General features: G+C 40.2%; 1 protein-coding gene across 1 annotated transcript in view; it reads left to right on the forward strand.

Moving 5' to 3' along the window:
• Window positions 1-24,877, forward strand: part of GLIS3 (GLIS family zinc finger 3) — a 328,965-nt gene that overhangs the window by 201,674 nt on the left and 102,414 nt on the right. Inside the window, exons 5-6 of the mRNA XM_019555349.1 lie at window positions 20,745-20,906; window positions 23,574-23,684. Of these exons, the coding sequence (XP_019410894.1) occupies window positions 20,745-20,906; window positions 23,574-23,684 (273 nt within the window). The remainder of the gene's footprint in view (window positions 1-20,744; window positions 20,907-23,573; window positions 23,685-24,877) is intronic.

The raw sequence follows: 24,877 nt of genomic DNA on the forward strand, positions 1-24,877 counted from the left end.
GGGTGATAACCTACCATGAGTTGATGTTGATGTTGCATTTTTTCAAGTGGGCCTTGAGGATATCCTTGAAGTGCTTTTTCTGCCCTCTTCTTAAGTGTATGCCTCAGCTGAGCTGAGGGAATAAAACTTCCTTCAGGAGTCTGGAGTCAAACATCCAAATGACACGGCCAGCTCAGTAAAGTTGATGGTAGGCGATCATTGCTTTGATGCTTGTGGTGTTTGCTTGTGAGAGGATGTTAATGTTGGTACATTTATTATTCCACTGGATTTAAAGGATCTTCTGCAGGCAGTGATGATGTTACTTCCTCAATCTCCTGTACATTGTCCATATGTCAGCTCCATATAGTAAGGTGGGGATCACAAGTGCTTAATAAATCATAAGCTTACTTTCAGATCTGATGTCATGATCTTAAAATGTGCATTTCCTTAGGCCTCTGAAGGCTGCATTTGCACATTTGAGGTGATACTGGATTTCTTCATCAATATCAGCTAGGCCTGTGCAAATAGGGAAGTATTTGATTCAGATTTGGATTCGGCCGATTTGGAGGACAGTGATTCGATTCAGAGATTTGGATCACTGTCCTGAATTGATTTGGCCAAATCATCTCTGGAAAATTCGGTGCCAATTCAGACAGATTAGGTGATTTGGATTGGCTGGGAGAGGCAGGCACAGCTGGGTGGCTGCAGATTCACCAGCAGCTCCTCTGGCTGTGCCTGCCTCTCCCTGGGCAGGGGGAGCTGTGGGAGAAGCCTCCATGGCAGCCCTGGTCCTAGCCTCCTGGCACTTTAAAAAAAAAAAAAAAAGAAAGAAAAGAAAAAAGCCCTGCATTCTGGCTGCAGCAGGGGCTCTGGGGCCTCCTGGCAGAGTGCCCCCACACAGCCCTCAGTCCCCAATTACCCCCTCCCTGGCCCTGCTCCTGATGGCCCACCCGCCTGGCCCCATCAGTCCAGGCATAAAAAAATTAGTAAAAAAACCCAATGCATTTACTGGCTCTGGCAGCAGTGATTAGGGTCTCTGGTCGCTTGTGGCAGAGCCCCCCCATGCCATGCAGGGCAGTGGGGGGCAGCAGGAGTCACCCCCCCCCAGCCTGGCACCCATGTGACAGCTGTCCCATGGCTACATGTCTGGGAGCATCACAGTAAGGAATATTGAGAAGAGTGTTGGAGCAATGATGCAGCCTTGCTTGACTCGCATCTTAACGTCAAAGGGACCTGTGATAGATCTGTCACTAGGAACCACCACTAACATACCATCATGGAGCAGACAGAGTAAAGTGCTGAATTTCGGAGGACATCTGTACTTCAGAAGAATCCTCCACAGCACTTCTCAGTTGTAGTCCATGCATGAGATAAGGCATGAATAATGGAGATCAGATCATTGTCTACCAAGATGAGTTGACATCTCGAGACAAATCAAAGATCATGATGGAATGGATTACTTGAGAGTGCTGAATTTTTCAGAGCTTTCTGCCTTCAGATTTTTTTTTAAACTTTCAGCCATTTTCAAGAAAGAACATAGGGAAAAGAAGGCAGCTCTGCTAACACTAAGTTTCTCCTCTGTTTTGAACAACTTGGGTTATTTCCATGATCTAAATGAGGAATTCAAAATTTAGTAGGATGCTACTACTCTTTTCAGAGAGAGGTTTTTCATTGTCGCCATGACAGTTTATCTACATGTAGCTGAATTATCGGCTTCTAATTTTTTTGATATTTGCACGTCAGTAAAATTCCCTGCTTTTAAGATCCTTCAAAATCAATTTTCTTTTGAACATATTTTAATCCCAAGGACTGCTTTATGCGCACACACCCAGATTGTCAGAAAATTAACCCCTTGAGCAGAGACCCAGTTTTAAAAGAGATCACTTAAGGCAACCAAGAACTCACAATAATTAAAGTGTAACAATAACTACTATAGTTATGTTACCATAAAATGGTTGCTCTTATTGTACTAGAGATAAGTAGATTTTAGGGTGAATAATTTATTCAGTGAAAAAGGCAGGGCATATTTGGGGCAGCCAAAACCATATGCAGATTAGGGTCAAATTAATCAATAATTTTGACTGAAAAGGAAGAATTGATTTGGAAAAGAAAAATATTTCATTTTGACATCTCTAAACAAATATAATGTTTTGTATATCAATGTTTTAATTTTGATTGTATTAATTTTAAATTAATTTTAAAACACTTTATACTGACTTATTTTATTAGCTTTAATTCTACAAATAATGTTCTGTCTTAAGAGCTTAAATACAGAAAATGAAAATTTTCTTATTGGGTCAAATAAAAGCTTTCCAGTTGGTCAAGATTTTTTTTCTCGAGTTTTCATAAACTGGGCAGTATTCTTTCTCACTGTTTTGCATTTTTTCTGTTAAATACAGCTGTTAGCAGTAATCCACATATAACTGGTCACTGTACTTCAGAAAACAATGTACTGATGAATATGGACATAAAAGTACGCATTTAAAAAAGTGATTTAAGATATTATATATCTTCAACTCAGTAGAAATAACCCAAAGTAATATTTAATTTTTTTTCTTCTTTGCTTTGCATACAAACATATTAATATTTTAAAAACATTAGAAATTTCCAGTAACAAACTACATTAAGATTGGCATTGAGCATGAGAGTAAATAATAGTAAGTATGGACAAAATCATCGTAGGTATATTGTAATTATTGCCAAAGCCAGTACTGTAAATTTGTTTATTTAGAGATAAGGTTAAACTAATGAGAAATCCAAACATGTTTAAGCATGAAAATCCATAATTAAGATTTGTAACTGCCTCACATAGGAAACAATATCTGGAAAAAATGTTTCTGTTAAAATCAGTTGAACTTGGGACCACAAGCACTAAAATACTTTGATCATAATTCCATGTTTAATATAGTTGTTAGTAAAGGGCAGAATTGAGGCTGTTGAAATGCTTTAAGGGCACATTTCCACAGACATATCGCATGATCTTAGCTATATCATTTAACCTTTTCATCATTTGTAAAACAAGATAGCAAAGTTTTCCCGCATTCTTTTGTGATGATTAATTAACATAATGTAGTGCTGTAAAGTGTTGTGAATATACATCTATTAAAATGCTAACTGCTCTAAAAAATAAGGCTCTAGATTTCCCTAATTAGGGACCTGATATTACTACAGAAGTTACCCATGTACAATTATTTATGCAGAAAGAGAGATTTTTGCAGATGGCATTCACTACCTGAGCCAGTATGATTATACTTCTGTCTAAAGAATATTTAATTAACCTATATGTATGTTACAGTTAGGGTGATATAATATACCAGAGCAGAGAGTTGGCCTTTCTACACTAGCATCCTGTCTCTCATTACCTCATGCTTTGCAGAATAATGAATGGTCCAGAAATAAACTTGGGGTACATGTGGATGTTCCTGGGACCCAGTCTATAATCATGCAGCTTACTTTAGGCTAAGTGATTATAGAGCCATCCCAATTTATATAGACATTTGCTGGTGCTAGGAGCCATACTGGGAATGCAATCTAAGTAAATCAGGAGGGGCAAGGGGGTGGGTGGGATCGGTGGGATTGGAGGTAGTGGGTCTATGGGAGTTGGCAGGATCAGGGGATCTGGCAGGTAGGGCTATGCAAAACAACACTGTTTCATTTCAACTTCTGTTTCAAGGAGATAGGTGCAGGGGTTTCTGGGAAACTGCACCTCAGGTTGCTGATGAGCAAAACTCATGACATGACTGTGTGTGTGTAAAGGTGTGCCCTCACTGGCGCTGGGGCATCTACATGACACAGTAGTGTGCTCCAATGAGGACTCCTCCTCCCCTACAGCTTCAGTCCAGTCTACCACTTTAAATGACAACAGGTAGTAACTTAGTAAGCAGCACAGTAGCACCAGCAGCACCTCAGGCAGCCAAACTGTCGCAGTCAATATCAGAGCAGTCCATCCCCTCTTCTTCCCCCTCTCTCTCCTTACTTTCTGTTTCCCTTCAGGCAAGCCCAGCAGCAGCTTCGAAACTCAAAAGGTTTCAAAACTTTTGACTGCCCTCATTTCGTTTTGATTGTGCTGTTTCAAGCTCGAAACAAGTCAAAATGAAATGGCCGGTGAAATTTCACACAGCCCTACTGGCAGGTCCATGGGGGGTGTTGTCTGTCTGGAGTCCAGCAGGCCCAAAGCTAAAAACAGCCTGGTCAGGATGGGGGAGTGTAGGAACAGTACAACCCCAGGGCTGGGTGGGAGTGCCTTTCCCAGCCCTGTGGCTGCACTCTGAACATGTTCAAAAAATCAGGACCCAAGACCTTCAAGTAAACTAAGTTAGATTCAGCTGACTATTTTTTGCCCAGTCTAAACTCCAGGCATCTGTACAGATTGGCACATAGATCAATCCAACTTAACCCTGATTAGGTTGATCTAAGTGTAACATCTGCACATACCCTGAGCCTATTGAAGTGCGTGCGTGTGTGTGTGTGTTGGGGAAAATGGACAAACCAACATAATTTCCTTTAAAATGCCTGAAGCCTTTTTAACAGGTAACAGGAAATGATTTTTTTTCTTTGATTAAAAAATTGAAACAGAAAATTATGTAGGACATCTTTGCTCTCAGAAAAATAGTACAGCTTTGTAAAAGTATTGCTATTCATAAAATGAAATGTTTATAGCAATCTAAGAGTAATACTGTCTTGTTTAATTTAGCTTTGAGATTGCAGCTAAATTCCTGCTTCTGTTTCATAGAGAGTAGCTCTCTGTCCTAGGGAGCAAAAAGAATTAAATTGTATAACAAAAGCTGAGAATTTGTGTTAAGTGCAAATGGTGTTTGTTGCCAAATGCCCTCATATTGCCCCAGTTAGAGAACATATAGGTAGCTAGCCTTTGGATATGATGTTGTGATAGCATGGTGCTCCATCATTGTGCCTACAAAGATATTCTTGTAGTTAAAACTAAAAATCAGGATATCCACGTTTTATTCTTAGCTCTGCCATAAATTTACTTTGTGATTTAATTTGTACTTTAACTTGTTTAAAGCATTTAATTAATCTGTCATCAAACAGGACTGTTCACCTCAGAAAGATGTTTTCAATCTTAAACTGTTAAAGTTTGTAATGAACTTTGAGAGTTTTAGGTGGAAAATTGGTAAAGAAACACACAGGGTTATCCATAAGAGATTCTACAGTCTTTGGAAAATTATTTTGTCTTTGCTCTGGTTTTTTTGCATAGGATATTGAAAGTGCTTTTTTCAAATTTTATGATCTTTATGGGTAATAGAAGAACCATAGATTAAGTAAGTGTAAGAAATAGGCAAATTCCTCTTCTGATGGAAGAATCCAAGGACATTCCAATCTCTGAAACTCACAAAATGTCCTTTCCTAATAAGGGTGTGTCTGTACAAGGGAGATTGAAGCACTTATTTGTCACTAAAACCAGTGGATATGACTTCATGTTCCTAGAAGAGGAGGGCTATTCAGTTAAAAGGTGGCATCTCTACATAGTTACCATTCAGAGTAGAAACACAATTTCAATTTCTGTTATTTAAACAAATACATCTTTATATGTGTATGCTATAACCATAGTCAAATTAAGGAAATTTTATTCCTCATCTAGGCAGGTTCACAAAGGAAAAAAAACATGTCAATGCAACAGGACTATAAATGCTTACTTTCAAATGAGGAACTCATCCATTTATAGTAAATCTAGTGGATTTTTCCAATTAACCTTGAATTTCTAAGTGCAGATCAAGGTTTGGTCAAGTTTATTGAATTTTCATACCTCTCCTTGCACATATGCCATTCTTTTCTATTGCAGACTTTCAAATTTAATATCAAAATATACAAAAATAGCCAAAAGCACAAAGCTAATGCTATTGTCTTGATAGAAACTCCTTAACTGGTTCCCCTAATTAAAGTCGGCATCCGTTCATCAGAAATTATGACTCCATAAAAACATATTTAAGGCTTACTTTTTTAAATACATAATTTTCCTGTTTACGAAGTTAGTGTTTATGGATGAGTTTTACTGTATTAGAGCCTTTTTTCTTTAAGTAAATACTACACACTTGCAGGTTCAAAAGATGAACTACTATACACTGCTTTCATTTTGTTCTTGGCCCTGATTCATAAGGAGTTTTTAATTTAAAAAAATTATTTCCTTAAGAAAAACAAATGTTGACTTTGTAAATCCAGAGAGTTCATGAATAGAATACAGCATAGACTCTATATAAGATTAGCTATATGCAGACATACAAAGGCTGGAAAGTTTTCACTCTACCTCCCCCTACCTTCCTCCCTCCCCCAAACACTTGTATGCAGATGTTTAGCAAGCTGACAGTTTAAGTCCATGACACATGGGCTAAGTACAGACAGTCAAAAAGCCTGAGGCGGAATCGATTCAATCTTTGCAGGTTTCTCTAAGCTGCATAAATTGAACCAATAATGAAGTGAATTCATGTTCAGTTTTCAGTTGGGGAAAGCAGAGAGATGCCTGCACTGACCAAAGCTGGAGGGCAGAGCACTCAAGTACATCTGCCAGCCATTGCTGAGCCCAGCCCTGATTGGCTGACATGCCCCCAACCCCGTGCTGTCACCACTAATATATATCTATATAGATATATAGATATAGCTATCTATAGATATAGATCTATAGATATTGATTGATCGATCAATGTCTATATCTATATAAAGTGGTATTTCATTTTAATAATGGAAAAAATGTGGGTTTGGGGTTTGGGGTTACCTTTTTTAAACTGAAAATTGGGGATTCTGTCTGGCCTGCGGGGCCCCTAAAAAATTTTAAAAATTTATATTTATCTGCCCTGGGCTGCCTGTCATGTGGCCCTCGATGGCTTGCCAAAACTCAGTAAGGGGCCCTCTGCCCAAAATAATTGCCCGGCCCGGGCTAACCTAAACTGATTCCATCTGATACTACATCCATCCACGTCTATCTTAAACCAGGGTCAGCCATTCTGTGCGCTGAACTTCTGTTCTATTACAGGTTTAAGACCAGTTTCTAATCACTTACATCAGTTTATGTATAATTTCTTACATGGGGAGTCAAAATGCTGCCAGAAGTGTAAGAGTCTGCCAGAGGAGCTAAGACCACAGCTGTGGTTCTGGTCTTTTCTCACCCCACTAGTAGCCATAGGACACTAGGGTTGGTAAGGGGGAATGAATGTGTTATGTCCCATCAAAAGATTGAGCATGGAGGCAGCTAGAATATGTTTACGAATCTAGTGTGGGGGGGCACAGGTAGGCCGTGTCATTCAAAATTCAAAGAAAATACAGGCTTGAGGTGGAATTTACTGAGTGACATTCTTTGACAAGTGCTGTGTAGAAGGTCAGACAGGGTGGTCATAATGGTCCCTAGTGGCCTGAAAATCTATTAATCTGCCCAAAACCACAATAGAGCCTTCTGTTTCTAATTAGCTGTAGTGTGACCGTACTTTAAAAGCTATTTAAAAGCAGCTATGCAATTTTTATGTTTTTGGTTTGAATTAGAGTGTGTATGTAATATAAAATATTGAAAAACTGATGTAAACTAGGAACAGCTGCATTGAGTTCAGTGGAGAGCTTTCAGATTTACACCATCAAATGGAGGTAAAAAAATCTAGCCCTTCATGAGGCTGACTGTGTCAAGATTCTTTAAGATAGCAGAAGTCCCTCAATGGGAACATGATTTTCCAGCTCCTCTTCCTACATCACAGAAATTTGGTCTGGATTTGAACTTTGTGCCTGTCACAGGATCAAAGAGGTGTCCTGTGACTAACATAGGGTTAAGGAGCTGCCAATCACCAGGGGCAGCTCAGGTGCTGGTTGCCGCAGCAACCAGACAGGTCAGGTGACCAGAAGGGTGCAGGGCTGGGCCTTTATAAACAGCCCAGGCCGGAGCCTAGGGAGCAGTTCTCTCCAGACAGCTGCAGGAGCTCTGTGAGAGAGCTGAGCAGCTTGGGTCGATGGTTACAGTCTGACCACTCTGACCGGCTGCAATGATGCAGGGGTAAAGAGAACCCTGACGGAGGCAGGAGAAAGAGCCAGTGTAGAGCGGAGTTGGTATTATAAGCTCGGGGGTTTATGATGGGTTATAGCTGGCTGGCATATAGTTTGTTGAGTTGAGTTACAAGCCTGGAGGCTTATTGTGTTTATGTTACAGCTGTTTGGCTTTGGGTTTGGTTACCAATATACTAGAGGACCGGGTGAGGCTGTAAGGGTGTGAGGAGACCTTACGGGGGCTCCCCAGTAGCTTGGGGGTTCCCGGTGCCCAGCAGGGGCACAGTGAGCAGTGCCACAGTGGGCACAGCGTGACGAGTGCTGGAGAGGTGCTCGGTGTGTGGGGGTTGTAGCCCCAGCCGCGAAAGGGTGCACAGGCCCCGGGGGGGGCGAGAGCGCGAAAGGGTGCACAGGCCCCGGGGGGGCGAGAAGCGCAGCAAAGGCCCTAGAGGGGGCGAGAAGCGGGGGATACACAAGACAGGCCCAGTGGGGTGAGGCCTGGGCATGGCAAGCCCAGAGACGCCGGCAACGGGGTGCAGGTTGTTTAACCGGCCCAGAGACGCCGGCAACGGGGTGCAGGTTGTTTAACTGGCCCAGAGGCGCCGGTAAAGGGGTGCCAGGTGCGTGACCAGCCCAGGGGCACCGGTAAAGGGGTGCCAGGGGCGTGATAGGCCCAGGAGGATCGGAGGGGGGCGCCGGGGCGTGACGAGCCCCAGGGGCGCCAGGTGGGTGACAGGCCCAGGGGTGCCAGAGAGGGGCACCAGGGTGTGACGAGCCCAAGGTGTGCCAGAGAGGGCGCCGGAGGGCAAGGACAGAATAACGTCCAGGAACAGCTGCGAGACTTGGGGCGTGCTAAAGGGGAGGTAGGAGGCACGCATTGCTCATAAGGCTGGGGGTGTTGGAGCACCCCACTTGGAACGGAGGTAATATAAGCGCGGTGTCAAGGTGAAAGTAGGCAGCCTCCCTTACTGAACTTTATAAGAGCAAAGACGTGGCGGGCGAGAAGAGGGTGCTGGATCACCTTAATTGACATGGCAGGGGGCACTAGCGAGCTCACGGCCGCTCGCAGGCCTCACTCCGTGACAGTGCCTTACGCTTATGCTCTGTGACACATAACTAGGTCCTAACTCTGTGGATATAGGCAACTGGTAGGGAGGGCATAGGGCTGGGGGGAGGCATGTGCCCCCCCCCAACAGGGCTGTCCCCCACTGCTACTGGTGGCTTCTGTGGGTGTTCACCAGTCCCATCTCTGATGCCGCCAGAGGCTTCTGCGGGTGCTTACCAGCCCCATCCCCAGCGGTGGTGGCTTCTGTGGGTGTGCGCCAGCTCTGTCCTCACCACCACCATTGCTGCTGGCTTCTGCTGGTGCCCCCCAGACTCAGGAGGCACCAGTCGCCCACGTCTGTGGAAGCTCAGATCCATATTTAGTTTTGACTACAGATCTGAGATGTGCCTTTGTATATGCATATCTTTAGTAGGAAGCTAGAAAGTGTTCACAGTGTTCATCTTTTGGAAAGCATTTTAGGTGGATGCAGAGTTCAGTTTCCCTTTTATTTTTCCCTGCATCCACCTTCTCTCTCCTTTTTCCCTATTTTTCCTCCTTATTTTTAATTTAGTACTTTCTTTCTTATTACTTTACCATCAGGAAGAAAGGCTCCCAGTTCTGCATGACATCTCCTAAAATAAGCAATTGTAAAATGGGCTACAACAGCAAATGTGTTTAAATAAGAGGGAAGGATTGCCTGGAGAGGCTGTATAAATACACAGAACAGCCTCCGTTGTGAAGACACTGATTAAATGTGAGCAGTGTATCAAGGACATGATACTGAAAAATATTGGAAAGAGGAAGAAGAGAGTGACAAGCATAAGACACTGGAGACACGCTCTAACAATGGGGAGCAATAAATCAGTTCCTATTTTGTTAATTTTTTCTAAGGGTTTCTATTCCATATGGTTTTAGAATTATTACCAGATGATGCATGTGGTAGTAGTTTCTTTCCAAAGAATTTGTCATAATGTTTATTTTCTCTACTACTACTACTACTACAACAACAACAACAACAAAAATGTCTTCCAGTACTAAAGTGGTTGTACTTACTAAAGCTAATGAGAACAAGAATTATTCCCATGGTGAATGCATCCATGACACCTACATTTTGTGGGATATATAACTTTCACTATTCAGTACTTCACTTCATTGGAGCATATCTTATACACTTGGGTGTTTCATAGAAGTGTGGAGCTTATCTTCAAGTGTGGATGTGGAGGGTTGCCATGTGTCAGACAAATGTGAAGATCTCTGGAATATTTGAAACTTGAAAGAAGAGACTAGCAATTACAGACTTCTTTTTATTAGAAACCTGCCACACACTAAGGGGTGTCTGTAGGGAGATCTGTAATGCAAGGAAAGAACAGCGGTGTGGGAAACAGTCCTCTACCCATTCTGATCTTCAGCTTGTGCTATGACTTCAGTGAATTGTTGCTCCCCTTTTGTTGTTTTTCCTTCCAGAATTACTAACACAGAAAAATAACAGGATGATTAAAGCTGTATGTCAGTGATACTTTCAGACAGTCTATGGTTAGGAATATCAGGGGCAATAAAATGAGGTTTTCTTCCACAGTGAAACATGGGAGATAAGCTCTGTTGCAACTCTGCCAGCAAAAGTAGTACATTTCAAGTTTCTAGATGCTAAGCAATAAGCCATACTCTGCTCCATGTTACCAGTTACATGATCCCGTTGATTTCATTGGGGCTGCATGAGTGTGACAGCAGTAAATACCTCTTTCTGTTTAAGATCTAACCCTGGGAATTCTACATTTGAAAATTCAAATTGAATTAAGGCTCAATTTCTAAAAAAAATTTACTTTGGTGTTGCCAGTCCCAAATGACCCAGATGTTTGAAGCAGTGACACATTAAGTACAGCATAATCCCTTCAAATACATGCATTCTGTTCCACTGATTAGTGCTACTTTATTTATTCTCTTTGACTCAGAGTAAACATCATTTGTTATGGCACTCTGTTTGTTAAATGTAATATACTTGCTATTAACATGTATGAAGTGTATAAAAGATAAATATATGCCAAATACAGTTTTCTTAAGGTTCTCTTGCAGGCTACAACTGTTTTATTTTTGTATATATGCATATATATTCAGGGCCTCAATATTGTAGATAATTTCTGAAGCAGAAACGACAGAATTAAAATACACGCTGTTTTCAACGAGCTTTGGATTAGGCACTTGGTAAATTATCTGGCAAGCTGCCACTGTAGCCATCTCTTCTAAATATATACAGAGCCCATTGTTATTTATTGGAGCTGAAATAGTTGAGGAGCCAAAGCTTCTTATGTTTTCACAAGTATAACTTCAAAGGCAGGAAAAGTTTTAGCTTATGCAGTACCTTGGAGGAGACTTATAAAAGCACCGTGCATCCAAAGAAGCAAACCAGCACTGTGACAAACTGTTACACAACTCCAATAGAAATAGCTTTACTGCAGTGAAATGTAACTTTGGATGTTACATTTTCCCCATTTAAGTATTCTAAGGGTTAAAAGCATACTATGCTATACAAGAAATGGCCCTGGCCTTTTAAATCTCAGCTGTGGCAAGTAGTGTCCTTGTTGCTGAGCAGCTGATGTCAGCAATCTGAGTGATACCTGGCACTAATTACATGTCATTCACAAGATTGCTAGGCCAAAGAGTCTGGGAGAATAAAAGGCTATTTAAAAGGTTTCGATATAAGGTCTTAGTTTCAATTTTTTAAAAAGCTCTCATGTCTTTTACAGAGCAGCACTCTTCTAATGCCATGGGGGAAGGGAAATGCTTTTAAAATGCTTTTAAATAATGTTTAAAGCATGTAAAGAACAGTTAATACATCTATTCCCTCCATACTCTGCAAAGTGGGGAAAAAATTATTCCTTTCCAGCTACCTGCTTCAGCAATAATATAGTACAACAAAACTGCTCAGTGTATCATAGTACTGAAAAAGCTAATGGTTGACTGATATGAAAGAAACATTCATTTCTCACTTATCTCTTGATAAGGAATTTTTTAAAAAAAATAATATTACTGTTGGAGATTTGAAATACTGCCTCAGAACCTTATTTATGTGGTATTGGATACAGAGAAAGTTGAACAATTGCACTCCATTCAACTGTCACATGTTGTCTATGATGTATCATTAATCAAAAGAAAAATATTCACCATCCATGTCTCCACCCCAGCCATGTGAATTGCAGTCAATGAATTTCACCTACAGTACCCTGGTTATCAATGTATTTTAAAATGTGTTGCCTTGTATTTTGGGAAGTTACCAGTCAACCGTATGTTTTTATAACCACATACGGATCAGTCCCAAGTAGTGTGGTTGTTCAATTTCTTAACGTATTTTAACAACATATGTATAAATCATCTCTTTATATTTCTCTGTTTGTACAGATGGTTTTCTGTGCACGTGACGTGTATTATAGCAATGCCTATTTGTAAAGTTACTTAACATTTTCATTCAAACGACCTTCCTCAGATGTTTCTAAAATAAACTTTTTCTTTCCACATCTGTCCTCAGCCTATGGGCACTTTACTGACTGGTTTGCAAACCCCTTTTTCCCATCAAACTTAATTCAGAAGTTAGCCAAAATGGTCTCCAGCCTGTGTATCCTCAGCCTGAGGTCATATTCAAGGAGGTCATATTCAAGGAGGCTGTGATACAGAGACAACACTTTTTGCCCTGATGAATGAGCTCCTTCTGTCTGGTGACAACGAAATACTTCCATACTCATCCTGCTGGGTCAATCTCTGTCCTTGGTGCATGCTTTCTTGCCTTTGCCTTCAGATCCTTCCTCTCAAACGGAACCGATTTTATTCGGTTGATATAGACATCTACACCTCTGTCTTCAGCCGAACTGATCCATCTGTTCTGCCTGGGACGAGAACAAGAAAAAGTTACTATTAGATTTCTGTAAGGTGCTTGGTTTAGTCCTACATAAGATTATGATACAAAGATTAGCACTATCCAAAATCAGTGTAGTCCATAGAAGGGGTGTCAAAGCCCTATCATCTGCCCCTTGGTCCTGCCTGTCTCAGACCAGCCCCATGAATTACATGCAGCATGAGCTGGCCCTGGCCTCATGCAGAGTGCAGAGCTGGTCTGGTGCACGCTGCATGTAGCGCTCGGGGCTGGAGCTGGCGTGCATGTGGCACAGAGAGCTAGCTCTGGACATGCATTAAATGTGGCATGCTGGGCTGGTCTAAGGCACTCTGTGTGATGTGCCGGTGACTGGAATGGCCCCGTGTGCTGGATATGGCTCCAGTCTGGGGCTGATGTAGACTACAGCCATAAGTCCTTCACCTGGCCCTTGTGTCCATAGTAAATGCATTAATTTCTGGTTAGCTAATAGAATTAAAAAACTAATAATAAATGAGGAATCATGGTCTCACAAGGCATTTCTATTGGAGGTCCCATACTTGATTTTTGCCCTAGTGCTATTCAGTATTTTTATTACTGATGTGGAAGAAAATACCAGTATATAACAATTACTGATAAAATAATTACAGTTTTGTTTGATGATAGCCATGGTGATATAGTGTATTTGGACCTATTCAAGGCATTTAATTTAAAAGTACAGAGAACTTTGATAGGAAAAAATGGTTGCATCATATGGGATTAATAGACATGTATTCGATGGGTTAGAAAGTGACTTTTGCATAGTTCTGAAAACATTAGTGGAAAGCATCATGCAGGAGGATGTTTGCAGATAGATTCAGCAAGGATCATTTCAGTTCCTTGTCCAGCACTGCTTAGTATTTCCATAAATGTGCTAGGCAATGATACATAATCTTTGCTGGTGAGGGCAGCAAATAATGTAAAGATGTTGAGGGTAGCAAATAATGAGATGGGTCAGTCATTGTACAGAGTGATCCATATTGCTTGATTACATGGTTACAATCCAGCATGATATATTTTTAGTAGAGCTGAATACAAGGTGGTATGTCTGGGAATTAAGAATGCAGGCACTGCTTATGGGATAGGAAACTGTCTTGGAAATTCATGACTCAGAGAAGGATTTATAGGTCTTTGTAGATAACCACCTCAGCATGAATTCTCAGAGTGCTGCAGCTAAGGAGGCTAATATGATCTAAAAACAAGAGTATCAAACAGAAGTGGGGAAGTGGTTTTGTCTCATAGTGGTATACTATTGCTAAACTATTGAGTCTAGTTCTGGTGTTTACAGTTCAATAAAGAAGGGGAAGTGCCAGGGAGAGCTCAAAGGAGGGCCACTAAAATGATTCATGGGTTGAATTAACAAGTCTTATAATGTGGAGTGTTGGAGAGATGTTGTAGCTGTGCTGGTGCAGAAAACAGAGGTAAAGATTGTTTTGGGTGATATATTTTACTAGACTAACGGTATAGTTAAAATAGGTCTCACCAATTTTGGGGCACAAGGTACCTTTTCTCAGGTCAAAATGTAAGATATTTTCCAATTATACAGTTCATTAAATAAAAGATATCACCCCCAAAATCCTTGCCCCTCAAGTCTTTTGATCTAAGGCTTGAGGAGATCAAGTTATTCAGCTTAACAAAGAAATGGTTGCGAGAGGGCTTGATTACTGCATGCAGGTACTTATACATGGAGGAGAGGTGTGACTGACGACTTAAAGTTTTTCAGTGTTGGTGGCAACAAAACCAGTGGCTGGAAATGAAGGTTAGAAAAATTCAAAAGTAAAAAGTTATTTTCTAATAGTGCAGGTAATTTAAAAGTTGCAGCAGCTTCCTAGGGGGAGTTGATAGACTCACCTCCAAGTGGAATTTTTAAGGCAAGGTTAGTTCCCTTTCTAAAAGATATGCTATCATCCAGTTCCTGGAAGGTCTTCAGCATGCATGTATAGCTATACGGTGGCAGGTCAGGCCTGAGTGCCTTTTCTGGCATAGTCTGTGGAGCTGAGTCTCCCTCCCTCCACCCTTCATCCCTTTCCTTTTGCGAGCCCTGCTTGCATCTCCCCATTAAATAAGATTTATCACAGAATCCTGTGCTTCAGGGATTCCGCCAGTCTTCTGGAAGGTAAAGAATATTTTTCCCCAATGCAAAATTTACCTTTTGGTTTCTTTTTTGGGGTTGTCCTGTCTGAGGTGGTGCTAAGAATCTTTCCAGGTGCTTTGTTGGCATCTCTTGTTAATGTGCTCAGGGACAGGCAAATCGCCAGATTTGGGATTGGAGAGGAATTTCCCCCCTGTTTGGACTGGCAAGGATCTTTGGATATTTTTCACCTATCTCTGCAGCCTGGGTTGTAGTTCATCTTCTGGGATTCTTTTTGCATAACTAACTTAACCAATCCTCTGCTATGTCAAAGCCTTGATGGCACCCAGGTATCTCTTGTTCTCTAATTGTAGCACAGTTTAGTTTTGTGACAGCTGAAATATTTTATGGTTTTGGGTTTGTTGTAGAGAATGTGGGTGATGCTTTCTGGCATGTGACACATGGGAGTCAGGCAAGATGGTTTAGTGATCCCTACTAGTTGTAATTTCTGTGAATACTATGAACACTTGCAAATGAGAGAGAGAAAACTGGTAGAATTGTAAATGATAATGGGGATAAGTCAGTTAGCCTGACCTGAAACAGCTGGTAAAAAACACTTATTTGAACAAGGTGTCTTTAATATAACCTGATGCAAGGCTGTGCAAGGTGAACCTGTTACCTTAGCTCTTCTTTACCTCACCTGCAAATGTATGTGAACAAGGTCTAGAGATCACACACAACTTCAAGTTATGAATCGAATCACTTTGAGATCAGGGAATGCAAATGCTAATATTCTCTTAAACTTTTCTTTTAAGTATGTATATATGCATGAAGGCTAAGAACAGACAGTCAAAAAGCCTGAGGCTGACTCAATTCAGTCTCACAGGTTAGTCTAAGCTGTGCAGATTGAACTGATAAGCAAGTGAACAGACATTCACTTTTGATTCTGGAAATGCAGCCACATGCCTGCAGGAGCTCAGGCCAGAAGCCAGGGGGTGCTAGAGCATGCTTTCTTGATCAGCTGGACCAGACAGGTTGGGCCAAAGCTAGCCTACCCACCCTGTCGGCGGGGAGGGTTTCCAGGGGAGGTGCAAATATCCTGGGATTCTGAGGGACTGTGAGTTAACTTGAATCTGGAGGGGATCTGGAACAGAAGTTCAATAAACTGATTTAACCTAAATCAGTTAAGTCTGATACTACATCCATCCAGGCTCATCTTAAACCAGTTTCAGCCATTTTGAAAGTGGTTTATGTGCACTGAACTTCTCTTGTATTAGTGGTTTCCAATTACTTATACCAGTTCGTGTAATTTCTCTATGTAGCCAAAGTAAATGGAGTGGGGATATCTTTGTGCAAGGGGATATATTTTGATAATTTCGTTAATCAATGTGTGAGATCTGTGTAGATAAGAGCAAAAACAACCATGTACACAAATTCATAGCTAGTGCAATGTATTTATTTTACAGAGACCTCTAGGTCAAAATTAAGAAACACTCTGAGCCAGGAAATTGTCTTTATGAGCTAGTTAACGGTTTCAATTTTAATGCAACAGTAAAAAGAAAAATGCAGTAAACTATGAGTCCTTTATTGCAGTTTAAGAAAACATTACATAGGGTTTTTTTTAAATTAACTCCACAACATTTTAATACTTCCAGAAAATCTGGATGAATCAGGATTATGATTAGGGGTGTTATATAGCCTTAGAATGCCAAACACACAGCAAGTACTAAGGTGACTAATTTCAACAAAGGTGTTACATCCTCTTCCACTACCACACTTAATAACTTGGAAACTGTGAAGACTTCCATTTGAAAATACCACTACAATCAGTTTGTTTGTTTTTTTTGTCCCTTCAGCTACTCCTTTCAATGGTATAATAATTTATCTTAAGTCCCCTTTGCACTGAAGATTATATATTTTATATAATTCAAAAGAACATATTTTTTCTAATTTTTATCTTTTAGAATTTGAGCAGTTTACTAAGCTTCATAAATTTCATTTTCTGAGTTAATATTGACTTATCTAAAAAAGGATTTCTAGTATTTCAGGCTCAGTGACCCCATAGGTTATTTTACTAAAGAGAAGAGAGCAATTTACAGTATCATAGGCTACATACAGGTATTATGTTTCTACTGGGAGAATTGTCACTCTCCAAGTAGAAATTGCCAGGGTACATGCATTCATTCAGTTCCTCCCAGAGGAAATGTGCCCCATCCTGGAGGGAGATCTTCCAGGTATCAAAGGCAAAGGTTTTGCTGGAATGAACACCCACATGCTTGACTCCTGTGATTGGCAAGAGTCAAGCAGCAGCTTCCTGTGCATTCCCCTGATCAGGGTATTCTGGTCTAGGAAAGATATGGGAGCATTTCCGGGCAGCCTGACTCCACCTGCTCACTGGGGAGCTCAGCTGCTGCCACCTCCACCCCTGCCCACCTGAACCTTCCCATGACCAGGGTCCCTAGTTTAAGGAAGAATGGGCAAGGAGCATTGGCCTGCTGTATCCTCCCCTCCCAACGCCTGGAGGGGAGGAAGAGTGGCTCTTCCCCATGCAGGAAGTCTTTCCCTACTGCTCCATTCCCTCCAGGGACCAGATGGAGTGGAGCAGCCATTGCACCCTATACCTTCCCCAGGCTGGAATGATTCCAGCCTGGGGAAGGTACAGGGAACAGAGAAGGGGAGAGTGGCTGTAAGGTGGCGTGTTGTACACTTCATCTCCCAGAATTATTTATAGCTGCTGGAAGTTTCCAGCACTTGAGTGAATGCCATTTCATACCTACAGTGATGTGAATTTAAGGATTGCTGAATTCTTTACAAAATTGTAGGGGAGGGGTATTATTCTTCTAGTCATAATTTTACTTAGTATCTGTCCAGTTAATTGTTGGTTTAAGTTTTCTTTCAATTATCCTACTCTATATATACTTTCATGTGTTAACTTTTAAGTATCTACAAAATCAAGGCTTAAGTAATAAACACAGGACTTCAGCATTTCAAAGAGCCTTCTCTGGAACCTCTGCCATGGGGTTAATTTTATCTTATAGAGTTTAAAGTTACTTGCAGCTATAGGGCTTATGTTGCAGGGACTCTGATTAAACCATGATATACAGTTTAATCCATGCCATTTGAATAGAAAACTCTTTCTGTTTTAAAACTTCAGCTTGCAATATTTATTAATTTGCCCAAATGTTACTTTTCTCTGTTGTCAGTGGGTTTCATTATTAATTCCACCTAGGTGTCCTTGCATGATTTTTCCAAATTCTTGGCCATTCTTTCATACTAAGCATGTAGTGCTTATATTTTCCTTTCTTTCATATTTTCCCTCAAAAATATCATACTCACTGTTCCCTGTCAGGAAATGTTGATATTTCATGATTGTCTATAAATTCTCATGGGCCCATCATAGAATATTTCAAAGTAATAAAATATTATAAAGTAAAATTCAGTTTTAGATTTGTTACTTTTTTGATGTTTTGACTTTTGCCCTCCAAAACTTAATCGACTAAGAACATCCAATAATGTTGCCTTTTTTGCCTTCAAGCACAGTTGAATTTTTCTATAATTATTTGTGATTGGAGAACCTCAAAAGCCCTGTATATTTGGTTTGCATAAAGGTGTGGGTTAAAATGAAAAATGTCCTGTTGTGTAAAGTTTCCTGAGAAGTTTAAGCAAAGGTTTTGGTTGGCCCTTTGTCCCAAACAAGGCACCCTTTCCCCTCTTTTTTATGCTATAGTATTTTAAAATTCTGTTAATTGTCTTATATCCTAAATTTGCCAGGATATCATGCAATTATTTTTCTTCCTCTGCTGTGGGAGAAAAAATGTGAAAGCAAATACCCAAAATGTTTATTTTTTTCAAAACTGTGCCTTACTTTTCTTCATCCTTTTCCTATACTTTTTTAATCTGTTAATTTATAGGAATTTCTTTATTATTCCAAATGCTTAAAAAATTAAAATGTGGGTAGTTGTCCTTCCCCTCCTTCTCCTCCTCCTTCTCCTTCCCCTTTCAGCTCTAATGGATTACATGCCAATGCACATTTTGATCACAGCCTGTCTTATCTACATCTATTTTTGCAACATCATTGTACAATAAATAAAACAAATGTCATTATGGTACTCCAGTTTCTTGTGAGGCAGGTGGAATAAATGAGTATTAGAAGCTGTGGAAATGGCTCATATTATATCTGCGGCATTAACAATGTGACATTTATGCCAATGCATGTTTTATCTTTGCAAATGAACATGAACGACAAGCTAACATATAGTTCAGCAGGTGGCTTCTGATACTGTGCAATGCAATGAACGGTAGCTAAAATGAATGGGATTAATTGGTCTTGACTGATGGAGTTGTAAAAGCCTACATTTATAATCATCTATGATCATAGCCTACGTCTGCGATCATAAAACAGTGGAGTCTATGAAATTGAAATCAGATGTACATGAAAATGCTGATGTCACAGAATCTTTTAGTTTCCCTAACATTAGAGGGAAACATGGTAACCTGATCATGAAAGAACTGGTGTTAGTCTAATGGACATGCACTTAGGTTTCTCAATATATGCAGTAGCTTATTGGGGAAAGGAATAATGTTGCACTTGATTATTGGTTACCCATATGGATTAAGACCCATGATGACAATTTCTAATGATGAACCAGTTAATCTTAGTACCTTATATAAAAACCTGTAATAGAAAGGTAAAGTAATATTTCAAAGGTCATTTTAATATAACTTAGCTTCAAGGATCTATGATCAAGCAAATATTTGCAAGACATTTTTCAGCTCAGTTTCTGCCCTTTATTAAAAGCATTAGCAGGGGGTACAAGGGAGGGGTTTAAATCCTATAAGCCATCTCTTAAGAGACTGCCCTAACTACCTGGCTTAACCTTTAGGCTCTTTTAGTTGGGGGCATTCTCTGTCCCTCCTGCTGAAGCAGTATGACTGTGGAGAAAGATTTGTTAGGCCAGAATGAAAGAGAGAGAGAGAGAGAACAAGGAGTGTGTCTCTGTGGCTTAGAGGTCAGGGCATTCATTTGGGGGAAAGAAAAGCTGGGTTCCAGACTCTGTTCTGTTTTACATGGATGGAGTGCATAAGTAAGTGGCTCTTGGTGACTCCCAGGGGAGCATTCCAGCTGCTTGGACAAGGAATCATGCACATTCTTCCATGTTCACTGACACGTGCACTCCCCCACTCTCACTCTCTCATCACTGCCTCTTCTGTCACTCCCTCCAGACTGCAGTTCTTAGTTGCTGCTGTTTTGCACAGACTCTGAAATTGTAGGTGAGCTGTAGTTGTGCTCTGAGTGGACCTACCAAATTGGGATGCTCTAGGGATATAGGTGAAGGAATGTCCAGTCTTAGGCATCTGTGAATCATTACTGGTGAAAACTTTTGGTGCCAGCAGAGCACTCATTCTCAGAATGGCACTTATTAACTTAGACTTCTAAATTATACATAAGTCCTTTTGTGAATCTGGCCCTTGGCCTCCTTAGGCCTCAATTCCTAATCTGTAAAATGGGAATAATGTTTGTTTCCTAATGCACTGGGGTTTTGTAAGGATGCATACATTAAAAAAATTGTAAATTGCTCAAACTACAGAAAAGGGGTCATGCAAGTAACTAGGAGTATATCTGCTCTGCAGACTGAAATATACCACAGAGGTCCTTGAGCTTCAAGCAAAGTAACTCAGGTAGTAACTGTAGCAGCATAGAGCCCTCTGTGGACTAGTTAAGCTTTATTTTGGGTTGTTGGTTTTTTTGTAAATCACATCTTTCTTTCTTATAGTTTGAGGGCTGCAAGAAGGCCTTTTCCAGATTAGAAAATCTCAAGATTCATTTAAGGAGCCACACTGGAGAGAAACCCTACCTTTGTCAGCATCCTGGTTGTCAGAAAGCATTCAGTAACTCCAGCGATCGAGCAAAGCATCAGAGAACACACTTGGACACTGTGAGTCCTATTCTTCTTTTTTCTCACCATGTTGCTGCCGATATCACTGGATGATAGGACGATAAAACAAAATGATTGTTAACATAATCTGAGCAGTGGTAGTTATGGCATAATCAAGCCTCTTGCAAGAGTATTACTGAGGTGTTATTCAGATTTCTCTGTTTCCTCTGTGTATACTAAGATTGGAGTTGACAGAAGGTAAGCCTTCTGGTAAGCTGACAGATGGTAAGCCTGCCTGTATGTTCTGAGGTGGCTTTGGTTACCTGCTGAAGTATGTAAAGTAAGCATGTAAGATGGGCCCTAATTATTAATCACAAAATCACGTGAGCAATAACATAAATGTGCGACTATGAGCATACTGTTGCCTGCAAAGATACAGAACAAGAAAGCCCTTTCAGACATGAGAAACATGCTGAAAAATCAAGATGTTATATAAATAAATCCCAAAACACAAATTACTCTGAGGGCCAAATTGTATCCATCTTAGTCACATAGCATGATTTCACTGGACTTCTCCCTTGAGTTGATTTGACCTTAACATTCATTACTGCAGATTAGCAATTGATGCAATTACTATGCTCCTTTTAAAAAAAGGCATATTAAAATCAATTCATTTGGACTTGATCCAAAGTTGCAGTAAAGTCAATGGGAGTCTTTCCATTGATTCCGCTGTTTTCTTAATCTCTCCCTTGATGTTTCATCAGAACTAGACTGGTCTGTGAAATGTTGCTTCAATTTAAAGTGTATATATGATTCTGAAGTTTAGAAAAGATTGTTTTATGATACCATGTATAATGAACAAGTAATGAAGGTCTACTGAGAACATCAGGGAGCAAAACTTTTAAAGTGGATTAAATTTTACTTGACTGTCAATTATGCTTGTGTCAATGACTGTTTTAGACTTGTTTGCATCAGATAGTAAGTTGTGGTAATATAACTATTTGGGGAGATCTGTTTTACTGAAACCTCCATTCTAAACTGTCCTACATGGGAAGGAAACCTCTTCAGGGCAGGAATAGAATTTTTCTGCCACAGAGTCTTTCAGTTCTAAAGATGAATTGAAATGCTTGGGAAAAAATAGAAATGTTTGGAAAAATGCTATCAAAGATTGCAAACAGACTGATATATTGACAAAACTAGTTTATTAGGAAAGGGGAAGCTGAAGACATATGGCCTACCTGCGGGTTGAAGGTGTAATTTTTTTCCTAGTTATAAGATTTTTCAGGGCTCGAGAAATGACTGCTTGGAGACGAGCAAAACATGTGGAATGATCAAACATGCAGGTATCCCTAGAGACAGTTTTTGTTCAAGTTGCATTGAGAATATGTAACAGTAAGTTTCTGTAAATTGTGGGGGTGAGGAAGGATACCCTATTGTGCATAAGAGTAAATTATGGTTGGTGATGGGGGGACCACCCTATTGTAAAAATTAAAGACGTCAGTGCAAATTGCAAGCAAATTTTTGTTTTTAAATATTAGGCTCCCAGACAGGATCTGCTATGTGAACAGAATTTATCACAAAACTTAATAACATTAGCTTTAGGCAGAGTTTACAAAAGGAAATAGAATAGAAATAATATATAACTTGTCACAAACCTTTAAATGCTAATTTTTAATTAGAGAATAGCCAACACAATGGTTGTTTCAAACAGGTCACAATTTCATGTATTTTCATATATTTAATACTCCATATTGTGGCATAAATGGTTCGTGAATATTCCAAGATGTTCCAGAGAGATTACAGTAAGTACACATGTCTCTTACTGGATGCGTCTATACGAGATGCTAAATGTGCAGTAGGCAACAGCTGTGCTAATGCTTTAATGCGCAGTAGAATTAGTCTACTGAGCATTAGCATCACTAAAAGACCATGCACCGGTACTATTAAGCAGTAGTGCCAATTACTGTACATTTAGTGCCTGTTGTTACAGGTACTACATTTAATGCACAGTAACAGTGGTACATCAGTGCACATGTAGATGTGCCCACTGAGTTTTAAAAAAGCCCTACTTGGACACTGGGACTGACTATCTTGGTCATGTTGTATATTTTGAAAGTATGAACCCAAAAACACGTCTTCTACTTCACATAAAAATTTATATTCTTTGTGTATTCATCTTCGCAGCTTTCCACCTTTCTGGTACTTGAATATCTAAAACTTGCTTTCTATTTGATGCTTCTCTGACATATTGTAGACTAACCTTTTCTCATGTTCTCCCTCTTTCTGTAGCACATTTCTTCTGTAACTCTCAAGCAGTCTATTTGGGCCTATACTGCAGTTTCTTTACCTGCTTCACTAAAGAATATAATTTCTGACTAATCCTGAGGGTGAAAAGGGGTGCTCCAAGGGTGGAAGAATTCTAAGTACAACTGGACATATGCATTTAGAATGACAAAGACAATCATAAGGTAACTTAAGAAACGGCTCAAATTAAAAATGGGCTGTTAAAAGTCAGAAAAAAATAATGTGCTTTTTTTTCCCTGACAAGCCTCACTTTCTTCTTTACTGTGCTATTAAACTACTGGGCATTCTGCTTTGTACTATTGTACACCACAGTCCTTGGGAGCAATGTCAAAGAACTCCCAAAGTTCAAAATTGATTTTTCCTTCTTACAAAAATCTGTGGTTTAACAGGTGCGGCTTTGTCCTGTTTTGGGTTTTGTTTTAGAAACCGTATGCGTGTCAAATTCCAGGATGTACCAAGCGATACACAGATCCAAGTTCCTTGAGAAAGCATGTAAAGGCACATTCTTCCAAAGACCAACAGGCCAGGAAAAAGGTAACTTTTCCTCAGGATTGATATACATAGGGATTTTCTAGTGAAGTTAATGTTATAAAACTAAAAATGTCAAATCTGGGCACTCAATAGTGTAGTAGCATGGCTGGGTGCCCAGGGCAAAAAGGCAACAGCAACTTCTGGTTGCTGCCAGCCTGCCATCATAATTACGTGGTTGTCAGCAGCAGCAGGGTTTGTTTGTTTGTTTGTTTCTCTTCTCCATCCCTTATCCCCCTCCAGGTCAGTGCCTGGGGTAGTTGCCCCCATGGTCCTGCCCTAGTTATGCCACTGTGTGTATGGCTGAAGGTTTAAACTCCAAGTCTGGTACTCCTTCATTAAGAAAAACACAGTCCAAGAATCCAGTGGTGCCCAGGTGATAATTTACCTTTGATTCCTTAAGACTGACTGTTTTACTGTGTCTGTTACTATAAGAGCTACTCCTTATGGATATATGCAAGCATTCGAAACAAAAACGTTAAGAACAGAGATTGTATTTGTAAAATTCTTTTAACAGGTGAATATGTTATAATGTAACATCCAGTTTATACTGCTAACCCATCATAGATTGATAGATGGATCATGGGTCGAATGAACTGTGGAGAAGTATTAATCATATTTTCAAACACCAGCCATTTTGAAAATATTGAGCTATGGAACAATGTTGGGTTTCAATGGACACTTACCTGCATAAACTAAATGTTGAAAAATGAATTTGTTATCTGGGGACATGATCTGATTCCACACCCCCCCACACACACATCTCAGGCCTGTACAAGTATTAATCATGTAAGGCCAATAAGAATAAATCCCAAATTTTCACTTAAAAAGTGATGAGGAATATGTGAATAGTTTAGAGAGAAGTAGAGTCCTAATGTCATAGCACACAGAAAAAGGACTATATTTAGCTGTAATGGACTGCTTTGCTATTGATGATTTCATAGACATTAGGGCTAGAAGGGACCTTGGAAGGCCATTGAGTCCAGCCCCCCACCTGAAGGGCAGGAAGTCAGCTGGGGTCATAGGATCCCAGCAAGGTAGCATCCAATTTACTCTTGAAGGTGTTCAATGTAGGTGCTTGAACCGCCTCCGATGGCAGGCTATTTCAGACCCTGGGGGCTCGGACAATAAAGAAATTCTTCCTTACGTCCAGCCTGAAACGGTCTTGCAGTAGTTTATAACCATTCGACCTCGTCATC

The sequence above is a fragment of the Crocodylus porosus genome, unplaced genomic scaffold (genome assembly GCF_001723895.1).
Source record: "Crocodylus porosus isolate Cpor-Errol unplaced genomic scaffold, CroPor_comp1, whole genome shotgun sequence".
NCBI lineage: Eukaryota > Metazoa > Chordata > Crocodylia > Crocodylidae > Crocodylus > Crocodylus porosus.